General features: G+C 42.2%; 1 protein-coding gene across 16 annotated transcripts in view; it reads left to right on the top strand.

The window, feature by feature from the left end:
* capn3a (calpain 3a, (p94)) overlaps positions 1-17,690 on the top strand; it is a 148,203-nt gene that overhangs the window by 81,053 nt on the left and 49,460 nt on the right. For all 16 annotated transcript variants that reach the window (XM_043698282.1, XM_043698281.1, XM_043698276.1 and 13 more), the window contains 3 exons: positions 11,481-11,599; positions 13,739-13,872; positions 14,432-14,600. In XM_043698282.1, the coding sequence (XP_043554217.1) occupies positions 11,481-11,599; positions 13,739-13,872; positions 14,432-14,600 (422 nt within the window). The remainder of the gene's footprint in view (positions 1-11,480; positions 11,600-13,738; positions 13,873-14,431; positions 14,601-17,690) is intronic.

The raw sequence follows: 17,690 nt of genomic DNA, 5'->3' as shown, positions 1-17,690 counted from the left end.
CAGGAACATTAAGCTGCCAGTCCTGCCCATCCCTGAGCCATGTTTCTGTAATTGCTATGATATCCCAGTCCCATGTTCCTAACCATGCCCTGAGTTCATCTGCCTTCCCTTGCATTGAAATAAATGCTGTTTAATTTATTAGTCCTACTTTGTCCCTGCCTGCCCTGACTGTTTGACTCGCTTCTGTTCTCAACTGTACCAGACTCAGATTGATCTCTTTCCTCACTATCTCCCTGGGTCCCACCCCCACCCCCACCTTACTAGTTTAAATCCTCCCGAGCAGCTCTCGCAAATTTCCCTGCCATCATATTCGTCCCCTTCCAATTTAGGTGCAACCCGTCCTTGTTGTACAGGTCACCTCTACCCTAAAAGAGATTCCAATGATCACCCCCACCTTACTAGTTTAAATCCTCCCGAGCAGCTCTCGCAAATTTCCCTGCCATCATATTCGTCCCCTTCCAATTTAGGTGCAACCCGTCCTTGTTGTACAGGTCACCTCTACCCTAAAAGAGATTCCAGTGATCCAAAAATGTGAATCCTTCTTCCATACACCAATTCCTCAGCCATGCATTCACCTGCTCTATCCTCCTTTTCCTCCCCTCACTAGTTGGAACACCGGGAGTAATCCAGATATTACTCCTCTTGAGGACCTCCTTTATAAATTTCTGCCTCACTCTCTGTAATCTCCCTTCAGAATCTCAACCTTTTCCCTTCCTATGTCATTGGTTCCAATGTGGACAATGACCTCTTGCTGGTCCCTCTCCCCCTTGAGAACAATCTGCATCCTCTCTGAGACATCTTTGATCCTGGCAGCAGGGAAGCAACACACCATTCTGCTTTTTCGCTGCTGGTCACAGAAACATCTATCTGTACCTCGGAGTAAAGAATCCCCTAACACAATTAATCTCTTGGAACCCGACATACCCCTCGTTGCCAGTTTCAATACCAGAAACTTGGCTGTTCATGCTACGTTCTCCTGAGAATCCATCACCCCCTACATTTTTCAAAACAGCATACCTGTTTGAAATGGGTATATCCACAAACACTCCTGCACTAGCTGCCTACCTCGATGTCCCTGATCCCATCATTTTTAAAATTCACAAAATCTTTACAACTCCACAAGAATCACTCATAACTCTCTTTTGCAACTCTGTGTAACTCTTTTGCACTTCTCAGATGTTATCTGACCTGTGGAAAGTTTCTGTCATTTCTGTTTACATTTCCAGGTTTCATTGAATTGGGAAAAATTAATGGGCTTTCTGAACAATTTGATTACTGTTGAGAGAGTGTAGGTAGAAAAGGACTTATAGTTGTAATTATGGACAGAGTCAAAACCCCCACATGAATTATCATACAACAGATCTATTTGAATCTGCAAGCTTTCGGAGCTCCACTCCTTCCTCAGGCAACTAGTGAGAGAGAATACATCAAACATAATTTATAGTAAAAGATCAAAGGGTCCTGCAACTCATGCTAATATATCGAAAAAATCTAGATGGCTATTAAATCTCCATTCAGTAAGAATGGAGATTAGGTTTTAATTGATTAATATGTAAATCCCAGAATTTCTTCCAAGTCACTGCCCCAAGATAACTTAAGATTTTATTAGTGTAAAGGTGACATCTCAGGTTAGACAATGCATTTTAGGTGTTGTTTCAAGTCTGTTTGCGTCTCAACCTGGAGTCAGACTGGTTTTATTTCCAGAGTAGAAATTTATAAAATGCCACATTGACTACCTACAGATCGTGTGCTTTTTGAACAAAATGGAATTCATCTGCAAATGCAAATTCAACCCATAAATTTATATATGTGTCTGTGCATGTGTGTTTGTATGCTTGAGAGGGAGCAGATGTGAGTATATGGGTGTGTGTGTTTCTGTCTCACACACACAGACCTTCTCTCATACACCTACTCACAGATACTCACGCACACTTTGTCACAGGCATATACTCCCTCATACTAGCGTGCACTCTCTCAAACACACACACGCTCACACACATATACTCTCTCACACTCTCTCACACACCACTCGCACCCACGCATTCTCTCTTCCTCACACACACACATATGCGCACAAATATATAAATCAATGGAGTGAATTTGCATTTACAGATTTGTATTTGCAGATATATTCTATTTTGTTCAAAAAGCACACGATCTGTAGACAGTCAGTCAATGTGGCATTTTATAAATTCCTGCTTTGGAAATAAAACCAGTCTGACTCCAGATTGAGATACAAACAGATTTAAAACAGAGCTTCACACCTAAAATGCATTGTCTGATCTGAGATGTCCCCTTAATACTGATAAAATCTTAAGTTATCTTGGGGTAGTAACTTGAAAGAAATTCTGGGAGTTACAGACTACTCAATTGAAACCTGCATTACCACTCTTACTGATTAGACAGTTAATAGTCATCTAGCTTTGTTCAATACATTAGCATAAGTTGATTTTTCTATGTATAAATTCTGTGTGTGATGTATTCTCTTGCACTAGCTGCTTGAGGAAGGAGCAGGGCTCCGAAAGCTTGCGGTTTCAAATAAATCTGTTGGACTATAACCCAGTGTTGTGTGTTTTTTGACTTTGTCCACCCCAGCCCAACACTGGCACCTCCACATCTTGTATTTATGGAGTGTAGGCCATAGAGCAAGGGACAGGATATATAAGATTAAATAAGAATTGTAAGGCAGAGAACAAGAGATTTTGTTATCAGCAGAGATTGTGAAAGTATAAATGAACTAATAGTTAGTGATTGAAGAGACTATGTCAACAATTCAAAGGTTATTGGGATGTTTGAAGGAATCAACTTTTCTGCCTGTGAAACTTGAAGGAGTCCACACATTCATTTTATCCTTTTAGCTCCCTGTGTCAGCCTATTGCATGTTGCTGCTAATATTAGAAGAATGATTAGCTCTGGAAAATCCAACAGATGGTGCCTCTTACTGAGTTAAAATGTCACAGCAATTTGATGAGCGAGTGTCCTGTTTCACATCCTGTTATGGGTGGCACGGTGGCACAGTGGTTAGCACTGCTGCCTCACAGCGCCAGAGACCCGGGTTCAATTCCTGCCTCAGGCGACTGACTGTGTGGAGTTTGCACATTCTCCCCGTGTCTGCGTGGGTTTCCTCCGGGTGCTCCGGTTTCCTCCCACAGTCCAAAAATGTGCAGGTCAGGTGAATTGGCCATGCTAAATTGCCCGTAGTGTTAGGTAAGGTGTAAATGTAGGGGTATGGGTGGGTTGCGCTTCGGCGGGGCGGTGTGGACTTGTTGGGCCGAAGGGCCTGTTTCCACATTTAAAGTAATCTAATCTAATCTAATCCTGTGAGAGTACGAGAGATAATAGTTCCCCATTGATTGAGGGGTAAATCTGAAGATATGACTTACCGTCATTACTCACTTGCATTCCTTGACTTTGGTTTCACTCTTCCATTTCAGTGATGGGCACCTTCACCAAGTTCAGAATTTAGCAAATTACATAGATTCCTTCTGGTATCTCTGACTTTATCTTATAGGTTTTTCACTTACTAGCGTATTGTTCTTGAGTAATTAATGCCTTTCTAAATGTGGTGCAAGTGGCTATTCCTCATGTGTGAGGGCAGACAGTGAGTATTGGTGGATTATTTTACTTGAGCTCCATTTGACATTTGAGCTCCATTCTGTGCATACTTCGTATCAGCACATACAGGACTAGGACTGAAGCCAGAAAAGAGAAGCACTTGGCCAGAGACATCAGCAGGATCTTCAGCAAAAACTACTGCAGTCATAGGATCATACAACACAAAAGGAGACCATTTCGCCAATTCTGCCAGTGCTGGTTTTCTAAATGAGGGGTATAATTACTCCATTTCATTTTTAAATTTTATATGCTTCTGTTTTTAAAGTTATACTTAAATCTGCTTTCACACCCTCTCAAACTTTGCACTCCAGATCATGATGACTTGCTGAGTAAGAAAGAATTCCTCATCTTTCCAAGGTTTTGTTGCCAAATACTGAAAATCTGCACCATGAGATTACTTGATCCTTTTGCCAATGAAAAGACTATCCCGATCTATCATTTCAAAACGTCCCATAACTTTGAACAGCTTTTTAAACCTTCCTTTTCAGAAAAGAAATAATATGAACTTCTCTCGTCTATCCATATAACTGAAGCCTCTCATCACTGTTACAATGAGATAATGATCGGGTATTGGAATCCTGTGATGATTTCTTTTCCGAGTAGTAAGGGTGTGGAATGCTTTGCCTGCAACGGTAGTAGATTCGCCAAGTTAAAGTGCATTTAAGTCATCATTGGACAGGCATATGGATGTACATGGAATAATGTAGGTGGGATGGGCTTCAGATTAGTATGGCAGGGTGGCGCAACATCGAGGGCCAAAGGGCCTGTACTGCGCTGTAATGTTCTATGTTTAATTCTGCCTGAAATCAGCTGAAACATCAAAATTGAGAGCTTTCTTGTCTATTTAAAAACTCAAGTTATGTTGATGATTCAGTCCATGCTGGTTCTTTAATAAAAAAATAAATGTTAAAGGAAGTATTGTTTTTCTAAGAAATGATTTTCATAACCTCTAAGTTAATTGGACAATCCTGCAAATCAATTTATAGCCAAATAAGGAGATTTCCTGCCACATTTCACATAACATACCACAAAATGCCAAAATATTAAAAAAAGAATAATACACTTTATGTTGGCTTTTATTGACCTTTGTCACAAAAATTCAAAGGATGTTTCTACTCAAAAATTTACATTACCAAGCATTAGTTTTCCATAACTAATTATGTAATTTGGCAACTTAGTGACCAGATATTCAGGGAAGTTTATTATCCACCTTCTTCTTTCCAAATGAATATGGAGTTGGTATCCCTAGAGAAATCACTGTTTGATCTGGAAGGAGAGTTTGGGGCCATTGACAATGACGAGCCAGGACATAAAGAAGTAAGGATTATATCTCATGTAATTGCTTAGGAAGGAGAGAGAAGAGGGGGACAAAGTGCTGAGAAAGATGCAGGAATGGCCCAGAATATCGGTGGAGGAAATGCTGACAGGAGAGGGGGGGTGGGTGGAACTTGTGTTTGGTGATGGCATCATGCTGAAAGGGACAAAAATACTAAAGGATGACCTTTTGAATGTGGAGGCTGTGGAGGTGGAGAGTGAGGACGAGGGGAATTCTGTCATAGTTCTGGGAGGGAAAGCAAGGGATAATGGCAGAAGAGAATAGGTCTGCCAAGCAGTGTGGGGTTGCAATCTGGGAGTAAGTTGTCAGTGGAGTTAATAACAAGGACATATAGCAAACACTGGTGTGGCAGGTACAAATGCAACATAGAAACTTGGAGAATAAAACAGAACATTTATTGGAAGCAGAGTATAAGGAAGGGAGTAGAGATAGCTGCAAGAGTCAATAGGCTCAGAAGGAATATTAGTATCCCTGAAAATGGAGACAGAAAAGTCAAGGAAAAGCGAAGGGTCAGAAATGGACTATGTGAAAGTGAGAGAAGGATGGAAACCGGAAGAGAAAATTGATGCTTTTTTTTTAGTCCTGGACAAAATAAGACAGTGGCATTAAGACAGTCATCAATGTACCAGAAAAGAGTTGTGGTGTGAGTAAGACTGAAACAAAGTATGTTTCACAAACTCCATAAAAAAGAAAAGCATTTCTGAGGACCATGGAAATACTCATGACTGCACCTTTTATTTGGAGGAGGTAAGACAGATGAAAGAAAATTGCTTATTGAAAGAACAAAATCAACCAACTGGACTATTCTGACCTCAGTTCAAGAAGAAAGCAGAGAGTATCTCAAACTGTCCTGGTGTGTGAGGGAGACCAATTATAGGTGAGGTGATAAAGTAGTATGCAGATAAGCAGGAAGAAGTTCACGGGGCAGGCCCAGGCCGATATGATGGGTCTACTAGAGGATTCTGTTTGTGGAATTTGGGAAGAAGTTAAAACTTGACTGTGTCATATTCGGAGAACTCCAAGATGATAATTTCCAAGATGAAGGATTTCCAGAAGGAGGTGAGGCCAATTACACTTCTGGAAACAATGTCTTGAAGTTCCCTGATAGGGTCTAGGTCCAGGGGAGACAGGAAGAAGTGTGAGAGAGTTTGCCCTCAGCCTCTGCAAGGTAGAGGTCAGTATTCCAGATGACAACAGTACCACCCTCATTGACAGGTTGAACTAAAGGCCAACCATATTAGAGATAGAATTGTGTGTTGTCAGTGCACATGTGGAATTGAATTTATTGTCATGTGTACCAAGGCACAGTGAAAAGCTTTGTCTTGCGAGCTTACACAGGCAGATCAAAGAGTTAAGTTGCGTAGATAGTAAATAATAGGCAAACAGCGGCAAAACAAAAACAGGTTTATGAGTCCATTCAGTATTCTAATAACAGTAGGGTAGAAACTGTTTCAAAACTGGCTGGTGCAAGTGTTCAGGCTTCTGTACCTTCTCCCTCATGGTAGAGGCTGTAGAAAAACATTGCCAGAGTGGGCTGGATCTTTGAGAATGCTGGCGGCCTTTCCTTGACAGCGGGCCTGGTAGATGGATTCTGTAGATGGGAGGTTGGCAGTTGTGATTGTTCAGGCCGAGTTCACCACTCTCTGTAACCATCTCCAATTTTGAATGGTCTGGTTGCCTCACCAGATGCATCCAGACAGAATGCTCTCGATGGCATACCTGTAAAAGTTGGCAAGGGTATTCACCATCATGCCAAATTACCTCAGCTGCCTGAGGAAGAAGAGATGTCGTTGGGCCTTTGTAACCAGTGTGTCCACATGAAGAGTCCAAGAAAGCTTGTTGTGGATGACGACTCCTAGGAGCTTGACACTCCCCACGCTTTCCACCTCTGTGCTGTTAATGTGTAAGGGGACATGAGTAACATCCTGTCGAAAGTCAATAATGAGTTCCTTGCTTTTGCTGACATTGAGAGCTAGTTTGTTCTCAGTGCAGCATTTTTCCAGGTCTTCCACCTTAAGTCTGTAGATTGTTTCATCGCCATCTGAGATTCGATCGACTATGGTGGTGTTATCAGTGAACTTGTAAATGGCATTAGTCTGGTATTTGGTGACACAGTCGTGGGTACACAATGAGTACAATAGGGGGCTGAGTATGCACCCCTGGGGGGCTCAAGTGTTGAGTGTTGGTGAGGATGAAATATTGTCCCCAGGATTGTGGCCTGTGGATCAGGAAACTGAGGATCCAGTTGCAGAGTGTGGGACTTAGTCTGAGATCACTCAGTTTAGTAATCAGTCTCGAGGGGGTAATAGTGTTGAGGGCTGAACTGTAATCAATGAGTAGGATTCTTACATAGCTGTACTTGGTGTCAAGATATTCTAGGGAGGAGTGAAGGGCAAGTGGTATGGCATCTGACATTCATCTGTTGGTCCAATAGGCAAATTGGAGTGGGTCAAGAGTAGTGGGGAGGCTAGAGTTAATTAATGCCATGACCAGCCTTTCAAAACACTTCATGACCACCGAAGTAAGGGCCACTGGGCAGTAGTCATTGAGACATGCTGCATGAGCCTTCTTAGGCACAGGCATGATGTTGGCTATCTTGAAACAGTCAGGTTGAAGTTGTAAATGACCGAGCAGACCTCTGCCAGTTGATCTACGCGTGCTCTGAGTGCACGGCCTGGTACTCTGTCTGGTCCCATCGCTTTCCTTGGATTCACTCAAAGGAAAACTGATGTAGTGACTGTTGGGATAGGTTGGTCGGGACTTGTCGGAATAGGTGCTACCTCTACACCGAAACTCTGCTCAAATTGGGCGTAGAAGGAGTTGAAGGCATTGGAAACATCCAATGCTGTGTTTTCAGATTATGTTACTGAGGAACAGGATGTAGGAGCAGGAAAATAGGTGGGGGCCAAGGATAAATCTTTGGGACACACCAGAGGTAACTGTGGGAACAGGAGGAGAAGCCATTGATTTTCTGAGGAGATGGGTGATGATAACATAATTAAATGAGAAAGGCTTGGTCCTGAATGGGGAAGTGCATTTACCCTATCAACTAACATGCATACAGGCAGGGAAATTGCTTGGTCTGCAGTTAGAGTCATAAAATTATTGAGATGGAGAGCACGGAAACAGACCCTTTGGTCCAACTCATCCATGCCAACTAGATATCCAAACCTAATCTAGTCCTATTTGCCAGCACTTGGCCCTCTAAACCCTTCCTTTTCATATACCCATCCAGATGCCTTTTAAATGTTGTAATTGTACTAGCCTCTACCACTTTCTCTGGCAGCTCATTCCATATGCACACCATACTCTATGTGAAAAAGTTCCCCCTTAGGTTCCTTTTAAATCTTTCCCTTCTCACCTTAAACGTGTGCCCTCTAGTTCTGGACTCCGCCAACCCGAAGACAAATAGACTTTGTCTATTTACTGTATTCCATACCCCTCATGATTTTATAAACATCTATAAGGTCACCCCTCAGCTTACAACACTCCAGGGAAAATAGCCCCAGCCTATTCAGTCTCTCCCTGTAGTTCAAATCCTCCAACTCTGGCAACATCCTTGTAAATCTTTTCTGAACCCTTTCAAGTTTCACAACATCCTTCCAATAGGAGGGAAACCAGAATTGCACACAATATTCCAAAAATGGCCTTACCAATGTCCTGTACAGCCACAGGATGACCTCCCAACTCCTATATACAATGCTGTGTCCAATAAAGGAAAGCATACCAGACGCCGCCTTCACTATCCTATCTACCTGTGGGATCAGAATCAAAGGAGCAGGATACGGATCTCCTGGACATACTGAGCATGTGAAGATCATAAGGAGAGCCACAGCAGGAACTAGTTGAAGATATGAATTCAGAGCATTAGAGGATATTTAGTCAGGTTGGCTATTGGAAGGGAGGGATGGAGCAGAGGATGGTTTGAATCTTAGTGACAAACAAATTCATAAGCTCCTCACATTTAGATTTGAAAGTAAGGATGGAGGGGAAGGGATTTTGGTTTAAGGAGGATAGTTTGCACTAGTCAAACAAAGCTAGATAATTACCTTTGTGCTTCAGGATGAGCCTGGAATAAAAATCAGTTTTTGCAGATAAATCAAGACCTGATACTGCTTTTGATAGATCTGGCATTGAAACCAGTTTTGAGCCTATCCTTCCAAGTGTATGTCATTTGGACTTAAAGTACCAGAGGTAACAGTTGGTTTTATTTGCTACAAAGGCAATCAAGATGGAGGGAGGGTGTAATTGAGCAAACAGTAACTTATTTGACAGCATTTGCAAACACAATCTCTGTCACTTGGAAAGACAAGGCTGTAGATGCATGCAATCACTTCTTGATCCATTCTAACTGATCCAACTTTGAAATATATTGTTGCTCCTTTATTGCCACTGGGTCAATACTCTGTAAGTCACTACTAACAGTCCTGAGGGAGTGCCTTTATTCAGGGACTGCAGCAATTCAAGTTGGTGGCACACCACCACTGCCTCAAGAGTAGTCAGAGATTGACATTAAATGCTGGTGTTCAGTGATGTTCACGATCCACAAACAAACAAATAAAATATCTTGAGTGGTGTGCTACAACATATTCCAATACATCTGCTAAATGCTCCATTGATGTCTACAAGGAAGAAAAAAGCTTTCCTTATATTAATGCAAATGAGAACTCAAAAGCCACACATTCTTGGAGACTGATCAGAAGGTCTGCATTAAGCTACAATATTCCTTCAATATCGTTTTCAGTATTCATGTGTCAGGGTTTGTGCAAGCTGTGCGAGCATTTTGCTCAGGTCTGTGTGTTCTTACCCTTGACTCCAGTGAGTAAGTGGTGCATTCTCACTTATTGGCAGTTTGCCATCAACATTGTGTTCTGTGAATTTCCCCACTGTTCCTTTAGATGAAAGTATCACAGCTGATAAGTGTGGAAACAAATGACTTTTGGAGCAGAAAACAGAAGGCAGGAAAATGCTCCAGGGACTTGTTTGATTCTCAGTATCCTGTTCATCCTGTTTCATCACTTGTCTTTGTTATTGTGCTGAGCTTGAATGAATGAATTGTATAAACTCAGAATGGGTGAACATGAACCCCTTGAGATTACATGATAAGAGAAGGATGTTGAAGATTATCGGCTATGTGGTTCTTCACTAAGATTCAGCAACTGTAAAGGTGTTCAGTTTCTAACCTGGTGTTGCCCTCAACCTGCTGTCTCCCAATGCAATAACAACATGCCATCCAATGATGTTGCCTCAATCATGAAGTGCCTCAGGTTAAAATGCGTCCTTGACAATGTAAAGTAAAATGTGGCTCCCTTAACATTGATGCTAAAGGTGAGCACCTCAGTCCCTTATCTCGCCCTGACATCAGGGGAGGATCTTTGTTATAGCCCTTTGATTAGAGTGTGGGTCTGTGATGACAACTGGGATATCTTTACTGTTTCTAGAAACTCTGACCATAATACCACAGATTATCATAGTAATAAGTTTGTTTGAACTTAAGGTTGGATTGGAAGTTTGGAAAAAAGACTATCATCATCTCACTCCTTGTCTCCCACCCTGGTCCTCACCTTCCACCCTACCAATCTCTGGATACAATGCATCATCCACTGCCATTTTTGCCATCTTCAGTCATATGGCACCCCTCCCCACGCCATCAGCATTCCGCAGAGATCATTCCCTCCATGACTCTCTCATTAGGTCTATGCCCCCCACCAACCCATCCTTCACTCCCAGCACCTTCTCTTGCCTCCGCAAGAGGTGTAAAACCTGCGCTCACGTCTCCCCCTCCTCACCTCATCCAAGGCCCCAAAGGATCCTTCCATATCCAGCAGAGATTTTTCTGCACATTAAAAAGCTCATCTACTGTACCTGATGCTCTCAATGTAGTCTCCTGTATATTGGGGAGACAGGACGCCAACCCACAGAATGTTTCAGAGAACAGTCTGGAACACATGCTTCCTGTGGTTGATCACTCCCACTCTGCCAAGGACATGCAGTCCTGGCCTCCTCTGCCGCCAAATACTTGCCACCTGGCACCTAGAGGAAGAAAGCCTCATTTTTCATCTTGGGAAGCACCAACCAAATGGCATCAACGTCGATTTCACCACTATCCTCATCTCCCCTCCCCACATCTCATCCCAGATTCAACCCTCCAACTCGGAACTGCCTTCTTGAACTGTCCTGCCTGTCCATCTTCCTTCCCAACTATCTGCTCCACTGTCCGCTCCGACCTGTCACTATCACCTCCACCCTCCTCAGATGCTGCCTGACCTGCTGTGCTTTTCCAGCGCCACACTTTTCGACTTCCATCCTTTTATACAATGATCCATCCCTATTAAATAACCTTCAACACAGCCAGATATGATGTGAGAAAATCCCCAGTGATAGAGAATCTTGGAAACCAAAGGGCAAAAGTCACATGTTTGTTCCAATCATACTTCAGTTTCCATGTCAAGTCTCAACTTACTCTGATGCTTTAGCCCTAATTTTGGGTTTGGACAGATGGACACTGATGATTTCTATTTCTAACCAGGTGACTGCTGGTTCCTGGCTGCCATTGCATGTCTCACTCTTAATGAGAAGCTGCTGTACCGGGTCATCCCTCGCGATCAATACTTTACAGAGAACTATGCTGGGATCTTCCACTTTCAGGTATTGTTGTTTGTCATTAAGGTGACATTGATAGAAACAAGCAAGTTATTGTTAGATTCAGTGGAGCAGCATCGGCAGGCTCTGCCTCATCTTCAATTGTCAAGCACAGCACTCAACCCTCTCTCCCAGCGTTTCCATGAGTCTCTCTGCCACAGGATGGCATTCTCTGACCTCTTTTAGTGACGTCCCTGGTCCATGACAATCACATGACGTGCCCAGACATTGAAGGCAGACACATCTCTCAACGTAAAACAAACAGACAGAGAGTACACACACATCCCTACCTGTCAACAGTGAATGCACAGAAAAATCACCCTTGGCAGCACACCCTCTAGACAGACAGAGAATTAACCGACACATCATCCCAGAAAGATGGGTGTACACAGGCACACCTCATAGATAGACAGAGATTATGCAGATGCATCTCATGGAAAGATATGGAATATCAGGCACATTATCCAGATGGTCAGGGAACATACAGGCCTGTTACAGAGTTACAGCCAGACTGTGATAAGCCAGGCATTTTTCCCCTAGACAGGTTATATTCCCTGGAGAAGGATGAGGTATCCAAAGATATTTGTGGATGTTGTATACTTATGGTAGTTGTATAGTTGTCTGGTCTGTTTTTCTCTAACTGTCATTATGGAAGTGACTTGTGCAACATGTTGAGAAAATCTGAAAGACTTTGTACCAAAAGACTGTTAATGTCATGAGTCGATTGAAATTTTAGAACTAAGGATGATCGTATGGAATCAAGATGTTTAAATGGACAACAGATTTGTGATGATTTAGTTAAATTGCACAACTAATTCAATAGAGAAAGATGACCTTCTGCTAACTCTAAGTCACCCTGAATATCACTATAGCATGAATAGAACTGTGTGGATTAAACATTAACATCTTCCAGTACTCGGAGCTACTGCTGACACCTGAAAGGGCAAGGCCTGTGTCAGTGGGCAAATTATTTGTTTCATTGCTGTAAGAGGAATGTCCAGTCATTGAAATCACACACTTCTGATTTTCCGCATTATGCAGTTCTAAATAGTCACACTGGTCCCCCACTTTTTCACTTTCCCCTTACACTTCCTATTCCTCACCTGTCAGATTCCTGTCCTGCCATGTGGCAATGGCTTTGCTGAAAATTTAAGTCTGGATCTTCTCAAGTTTCAGTTGACACTTGAGGTTTGAAGAAAATTGAATTAAAATTACTCAAAAGGTTTGGTTAAGTATCCTGGAATTTTCAGATAACTATAGGAACACTGCTAGCTCACTAGACATTTTGCAACAAACTGCAGCTCACCTCCTATAAAACTCAGACAGTTCCAGTAAGAACTTTCTCATGCAGTCAGCTTCCTGAGTTAATTTCCATCCTGCTGCCTCAGTGTAAAATTGCATTGTATCCCTTGTCAAAACTGTCTGATTACCACTTTTGGAAGATGGGAAACTGGAGTCACTTCCTCACTTACTAGCCGTGAATTGGAAATGAAAATGAATTGCCAAAATTAAGCATGTGATGGAGTCTGGTGGAAAGGGGCAGCTGTTGGCCACACAGATTATACAAAACCTGGGTTTAACTGACATAACTACAAAGATACTCGTGGAACTGCATCCCATCTGACAGTTGCTGAGGACAGGGGAAATGTGCCATTTTTTGAGTTCCAACTTAACCTCCCCCCCCCCCATTCCTTCTCATTTCCACATTCAATATATCTTCTTTTCTCCCTCAAATGTTTACCTAGATCTCCTGAATTTCCCAGTGAGTTTATTAGTAACTGTTTTATACTTGTATCCATTGTAAAATAGTTGAGAGCGTGGTGCTGGAAAAGCACAGTAGGTCAGGCAGCATCTGAGGAGCAGGAGAATCAACATTTCGGGCATTAGCCCTTCATCAGAGAGATTCCTCCTGCTCCTTGGATGCTGCTCGGCCTGCTGTGCTTATCCAGTACCTCACTCTCGACTCTGATCTCTAGCATCTGCAGTCCTCACTTTCTCCATTGTAACATAGTCTCAATAAGGTTGTTGGTGTTTAAAGCGGATTAGACTAAATGTCATATTTAATGATGCGAGGAGTAAAAGTTCTTTCCCATTTGGTGAAACTACTAAATCTTCCTCTTCTCCTCATTTCACTGTTCATTGCAGTTCTGGCGTTTTGGTGACTGGGTGGATGTCATTGTTGATGACCGAATTCCCACGTTCAACAACCAGTTGGTTTTTACCAAATCTGCTGAGCGAAATGAGTTCTGGAGTGCTCTGTTGGAGAAGGCATATGCTAAGTGAGTGCAAGTTGCTAGGGTAAACTTCATGCTCGCTCTCGGTCACAGTGAGCCACAATATCTGATGTTGGTGTTGTTGGTTAAAACTTCCTGATTGGTTGAGAGAAACTCACAGCTCCATCGTTCAACTGTCTCAGAGTTATCATAATTGTTCAGGAATTTCCAGGAACATTGCTGATTTTCACCCGGATTCTCCATGATGTTGACCTTCAGATAAAATGACTGTCCCCAATACCCTTGTCCCCACTTCATAAGAAAGCTGCCTGAGCTCAGACTCAAGTTTAATGTCTCCCAAACTCTCTGGTCTCAGAGGCTATGCTTGAAATAAAAAGGATTAATCAACTTTGCTATTTACTAACCTGCCAATGCTCATTTCGTGGGTGACTGGGTAGGTTTCTGTAGAGTGGAGGTTTTTCTTGGAACCCTATTCTGTAAGGGAACTGATTCTGCAAGGAATCAGTGTTATTAAGAGCAAAGGTCAGATAATTGGAATTTGACTTGGTAAGAAGTACTAGGCTATGCTTTCATTCTAATTCTGTCCTATTCATCTATCACCCAGGCTGCATGGATCCTATGAAGCGCTGAAAGGTGGCAATACCACAGAAGCCATGGAAGATTTCACTGGTGGTGTTACTGAATTCTTTGAGATAAAGGATGCCCCTAAGGATCTGTTCAAGATCCTAAAGAAGGCAACAGAGCGAGGCTCCCTCATGGGCTGTTCAATTGATGTAAGTGTGCTCTCCAATGGTAAAATATTGGTATGCCAGTTCTTGGTGCTGCTGTTTTCTCAATGATTCTGTCATTACATATATACACCAAATGATCATTCCAGCTGGAGAGTGCCTACTTGGATGATAAAGTGGCCAAAACAGATTGATTGAGAGATTTTTTATTACAGTACACCTGCTAATATTTCATTCTTTGGATCACAAGTCATCAGCTTTCAAAGAGAGATATTAGAAACAATCAGCGAACAGATATTGTTGGTTAGTTACAGCGAGCGGTTTCCATAAATGTGAGACAGTACTCCCCATGTGATATCAGAACCCCCATCCCGTGTGAGATTAGACCCCACTTCCCTATGAGATTTCAGACCCTCCTCCCCTCCCCTGTGATATAAGACCTTCCCCATATGTGATATCACATTATTCCTCCCCCATGTAATATTACATTCCCTCTTCTCTCCATGTTATATCAGCCCCTCCCTCCATATGATATCTCAGACACCATGTCCTTCGCTGTGTGTTACTGTGATTTGTGATTTAAGGTAAATTGTGTTAAAGCACCCAAGTGTGAGTAAAAGCTGGTGTATTACCATTGATAGCTGAAAACTTACTGATATCGTCCTGCAATTTTTGATGCACCATTTTAGAACAGGAGTTAACATAGTTTTGACTAGGCCATTCTCTCCTGAAAAGGTTGAATATGGAGTTGTGAAGTGAAGTTGGTAGTTTATTTGATCATTGACTGTAATGTTTAATCAGACCAATATGAGGCAAGTTTTGGAAACAGTGAATTATGTGTTGGGGATTGAATATGCACAAGCTATTTGGGTGGACAAACAACACAATTCAGAAGCAGTGCATAGTTACTTTAACACAGTTGAGGTGCCCTGTCTGGAAGTCAAGTTGAAAAACATTGCTATGTATCTACAACACTCATTCAGTTTCTGCTGATATCTACTCAAACAAATATATTTACAGTCATGTTGCACACATTTGGAATTTGTGCTGAAGAGGAAGTCATAATTAAAGAAATCCTGATATTCCTCTCCTTTACCACTATCCAGTCCTGTATCCTGATTTCCCTGTCTCTTCCCTAGTACGCAAGAAACACCTGTTGTGGAGTGGACTGCTAGTACCTCTTAACCACTTTCTGGTGCTCCTGACAAATTACAATCCTACAGCAGCATAAAATGATAGTAATCATTTGATCTCACCAGGGTTACCACAGGGTAGTAGAAATTTTATCAATCCCTAAATATATCCAGCTACAAAGCTGGTTTGCCTCATTTTCTAACCTTTTCTATATTTCTCCACCTTCATCTTTTTACAAGTTTTATTTGTGGTCCATCCAAACCCTCTCTCTTTGTTCCCTTTTCTCCCCCTGACTGTCTTCTTTAATCGCACTCATGTTTTCTCTTGTCTCTTTTTCTTTGTCTCATTCTCTTTCACTGGCTGTAGCAGGTTGTACTTAGTCTTATTTTTTTTAATATCTCCCACTCTATCATTACTGCTGATGTTATCTCTATCTCACTGTTTTGTTCACTCCTGTTGTCTTCCTCAGTCATCACACTCACTCTCTAGGGTGTAGGTTTGCTCGCTGAGCTGTAGGTTTGATATCCAGACGTTTCATTACCTGGCTAGGTAACATCATCAGTGGTGACCATTTGTGGTGATGTCATTTCCTGTTCGTTTTCTGAGGGGTTGATAGATGGCATCTAGATCTATGTGTTTGTTTATGGCTTTGTGGTTGGAGTGCCAGGCGTCTAGGAATTCTCTGGCATGTCTTTGCTTAGCCTGTCCCAGGATAGATGTGTTGTCCCAGTCGAAATGGTGTTTTTTCTCACAGGTTTGTCGTTCTCTGTTGACCTTTCTTTCGACGAGTTAGCCACCAGGATACACGAACACCAGCTAGCCACAAAAGACATGACCCTCTCTCCCTCGTAGCCCTACACATGGATGAAAAAAACCACCATTTCGACTGGGACAATACATCTATCCTGGGACAGGCTAAGCAAAGATATGCCAGAGAATTTCTAGAGGCCTGGCACTCCAACCACAACACCATAAACAAACGCACAGAGCTAGATGCCATCTATCAACCCCTCAGAAAACAAACAGGCAATGACATCACCACAAACCCCAGGAACCCCATCCTGGAGAAAGATATAAATAGAAAGCAGGAGACAACAGCTTCGCTTCACCTGGAGGTTGCCACTGATGATGTTACCTAGCCAGGTAATGAAACATCTGGATATCAAACATACAGCTCAGCGAGCAAACCTACACCCTAAACCTCAACCTGAGCTACAAACCGTCACAAACCTTGCACACTCACTCACATTTGTGCAATATCCTGAAACCTAGGAATGGGAATAGGCCATTCAGCCTGTAAAACCTGCCCAGTCATTCAATAAGGTCATATCTAATTGAACACTTCCATGCTTTAAGTCCATCCTGTCCAAACTATGCCACTGGTAATCAGAAATCTGTTAATTGTTATTTTAAACTTACTCAAAAACAGAGTTTTCACAACCCTCTGTGGTAGAGACTTCAAACGGCTCACAACCTTCTGTGTAAAACAATTTCTCCTCATCTTCAGTCTAAGTGTCATCTCCTTTTTTAAATTATATCTGCTGACCCCCTTCTAAATTCCCGAACCAACAGACACATCCAACCTGCATCTAACCTGGCTATCTCTTCCAGTATTTTGTAAATTTCAGTGAGATCACATATAATTTTTCAAAACTCCAGAGAATATAGTCTCAGTTTGCCCAATCTCTCTTCAGAGGGCTGTCCTAACATCCTGGGAGCAAGTCTGGCGAACTTTCATTGTACACCTTCTATGGTAATAATATCTTTCCTGAGTTAAGGAAACCAAAACTGCACACACTACTCCAGGTGTGGTCTAACTATGCATCTATGCAATTGAAGCAAGACTTCCCTGATCCTGTACTCAAATCCTCTCGCAACAAAAAGTGCTATTCCATTAGCCTTCCTAATAACTTGCTGTATCTGCATGTTAGCCTTCATTGACTAATCAACAATGACACTATTACACTTACACTTCCCGGTCTCTTACCATTTAAGAAGTAC

Source organism: Chiloscyllium plagiosum, chromosome 10 (assembly GCF_004010195.1).
Source record: "Chiloscyllium plagiosum isolate BGI_BamShark_2017 chromosome 10, ASM401019v2, whole genome shotgun sequence".
NCBI classification, from domain to species: Eukaryota; Metazoa; Chordata; class Chondrichthyes; order Orectolobiformes; family Hemiscylliidae; genus Chiloscyllium; species Chiloscyllium plagiosum.
Note: the sequence above shows the minus strand (reverse complement) of the source record. Positions and strands in the feature narration are given on the sequence as shown.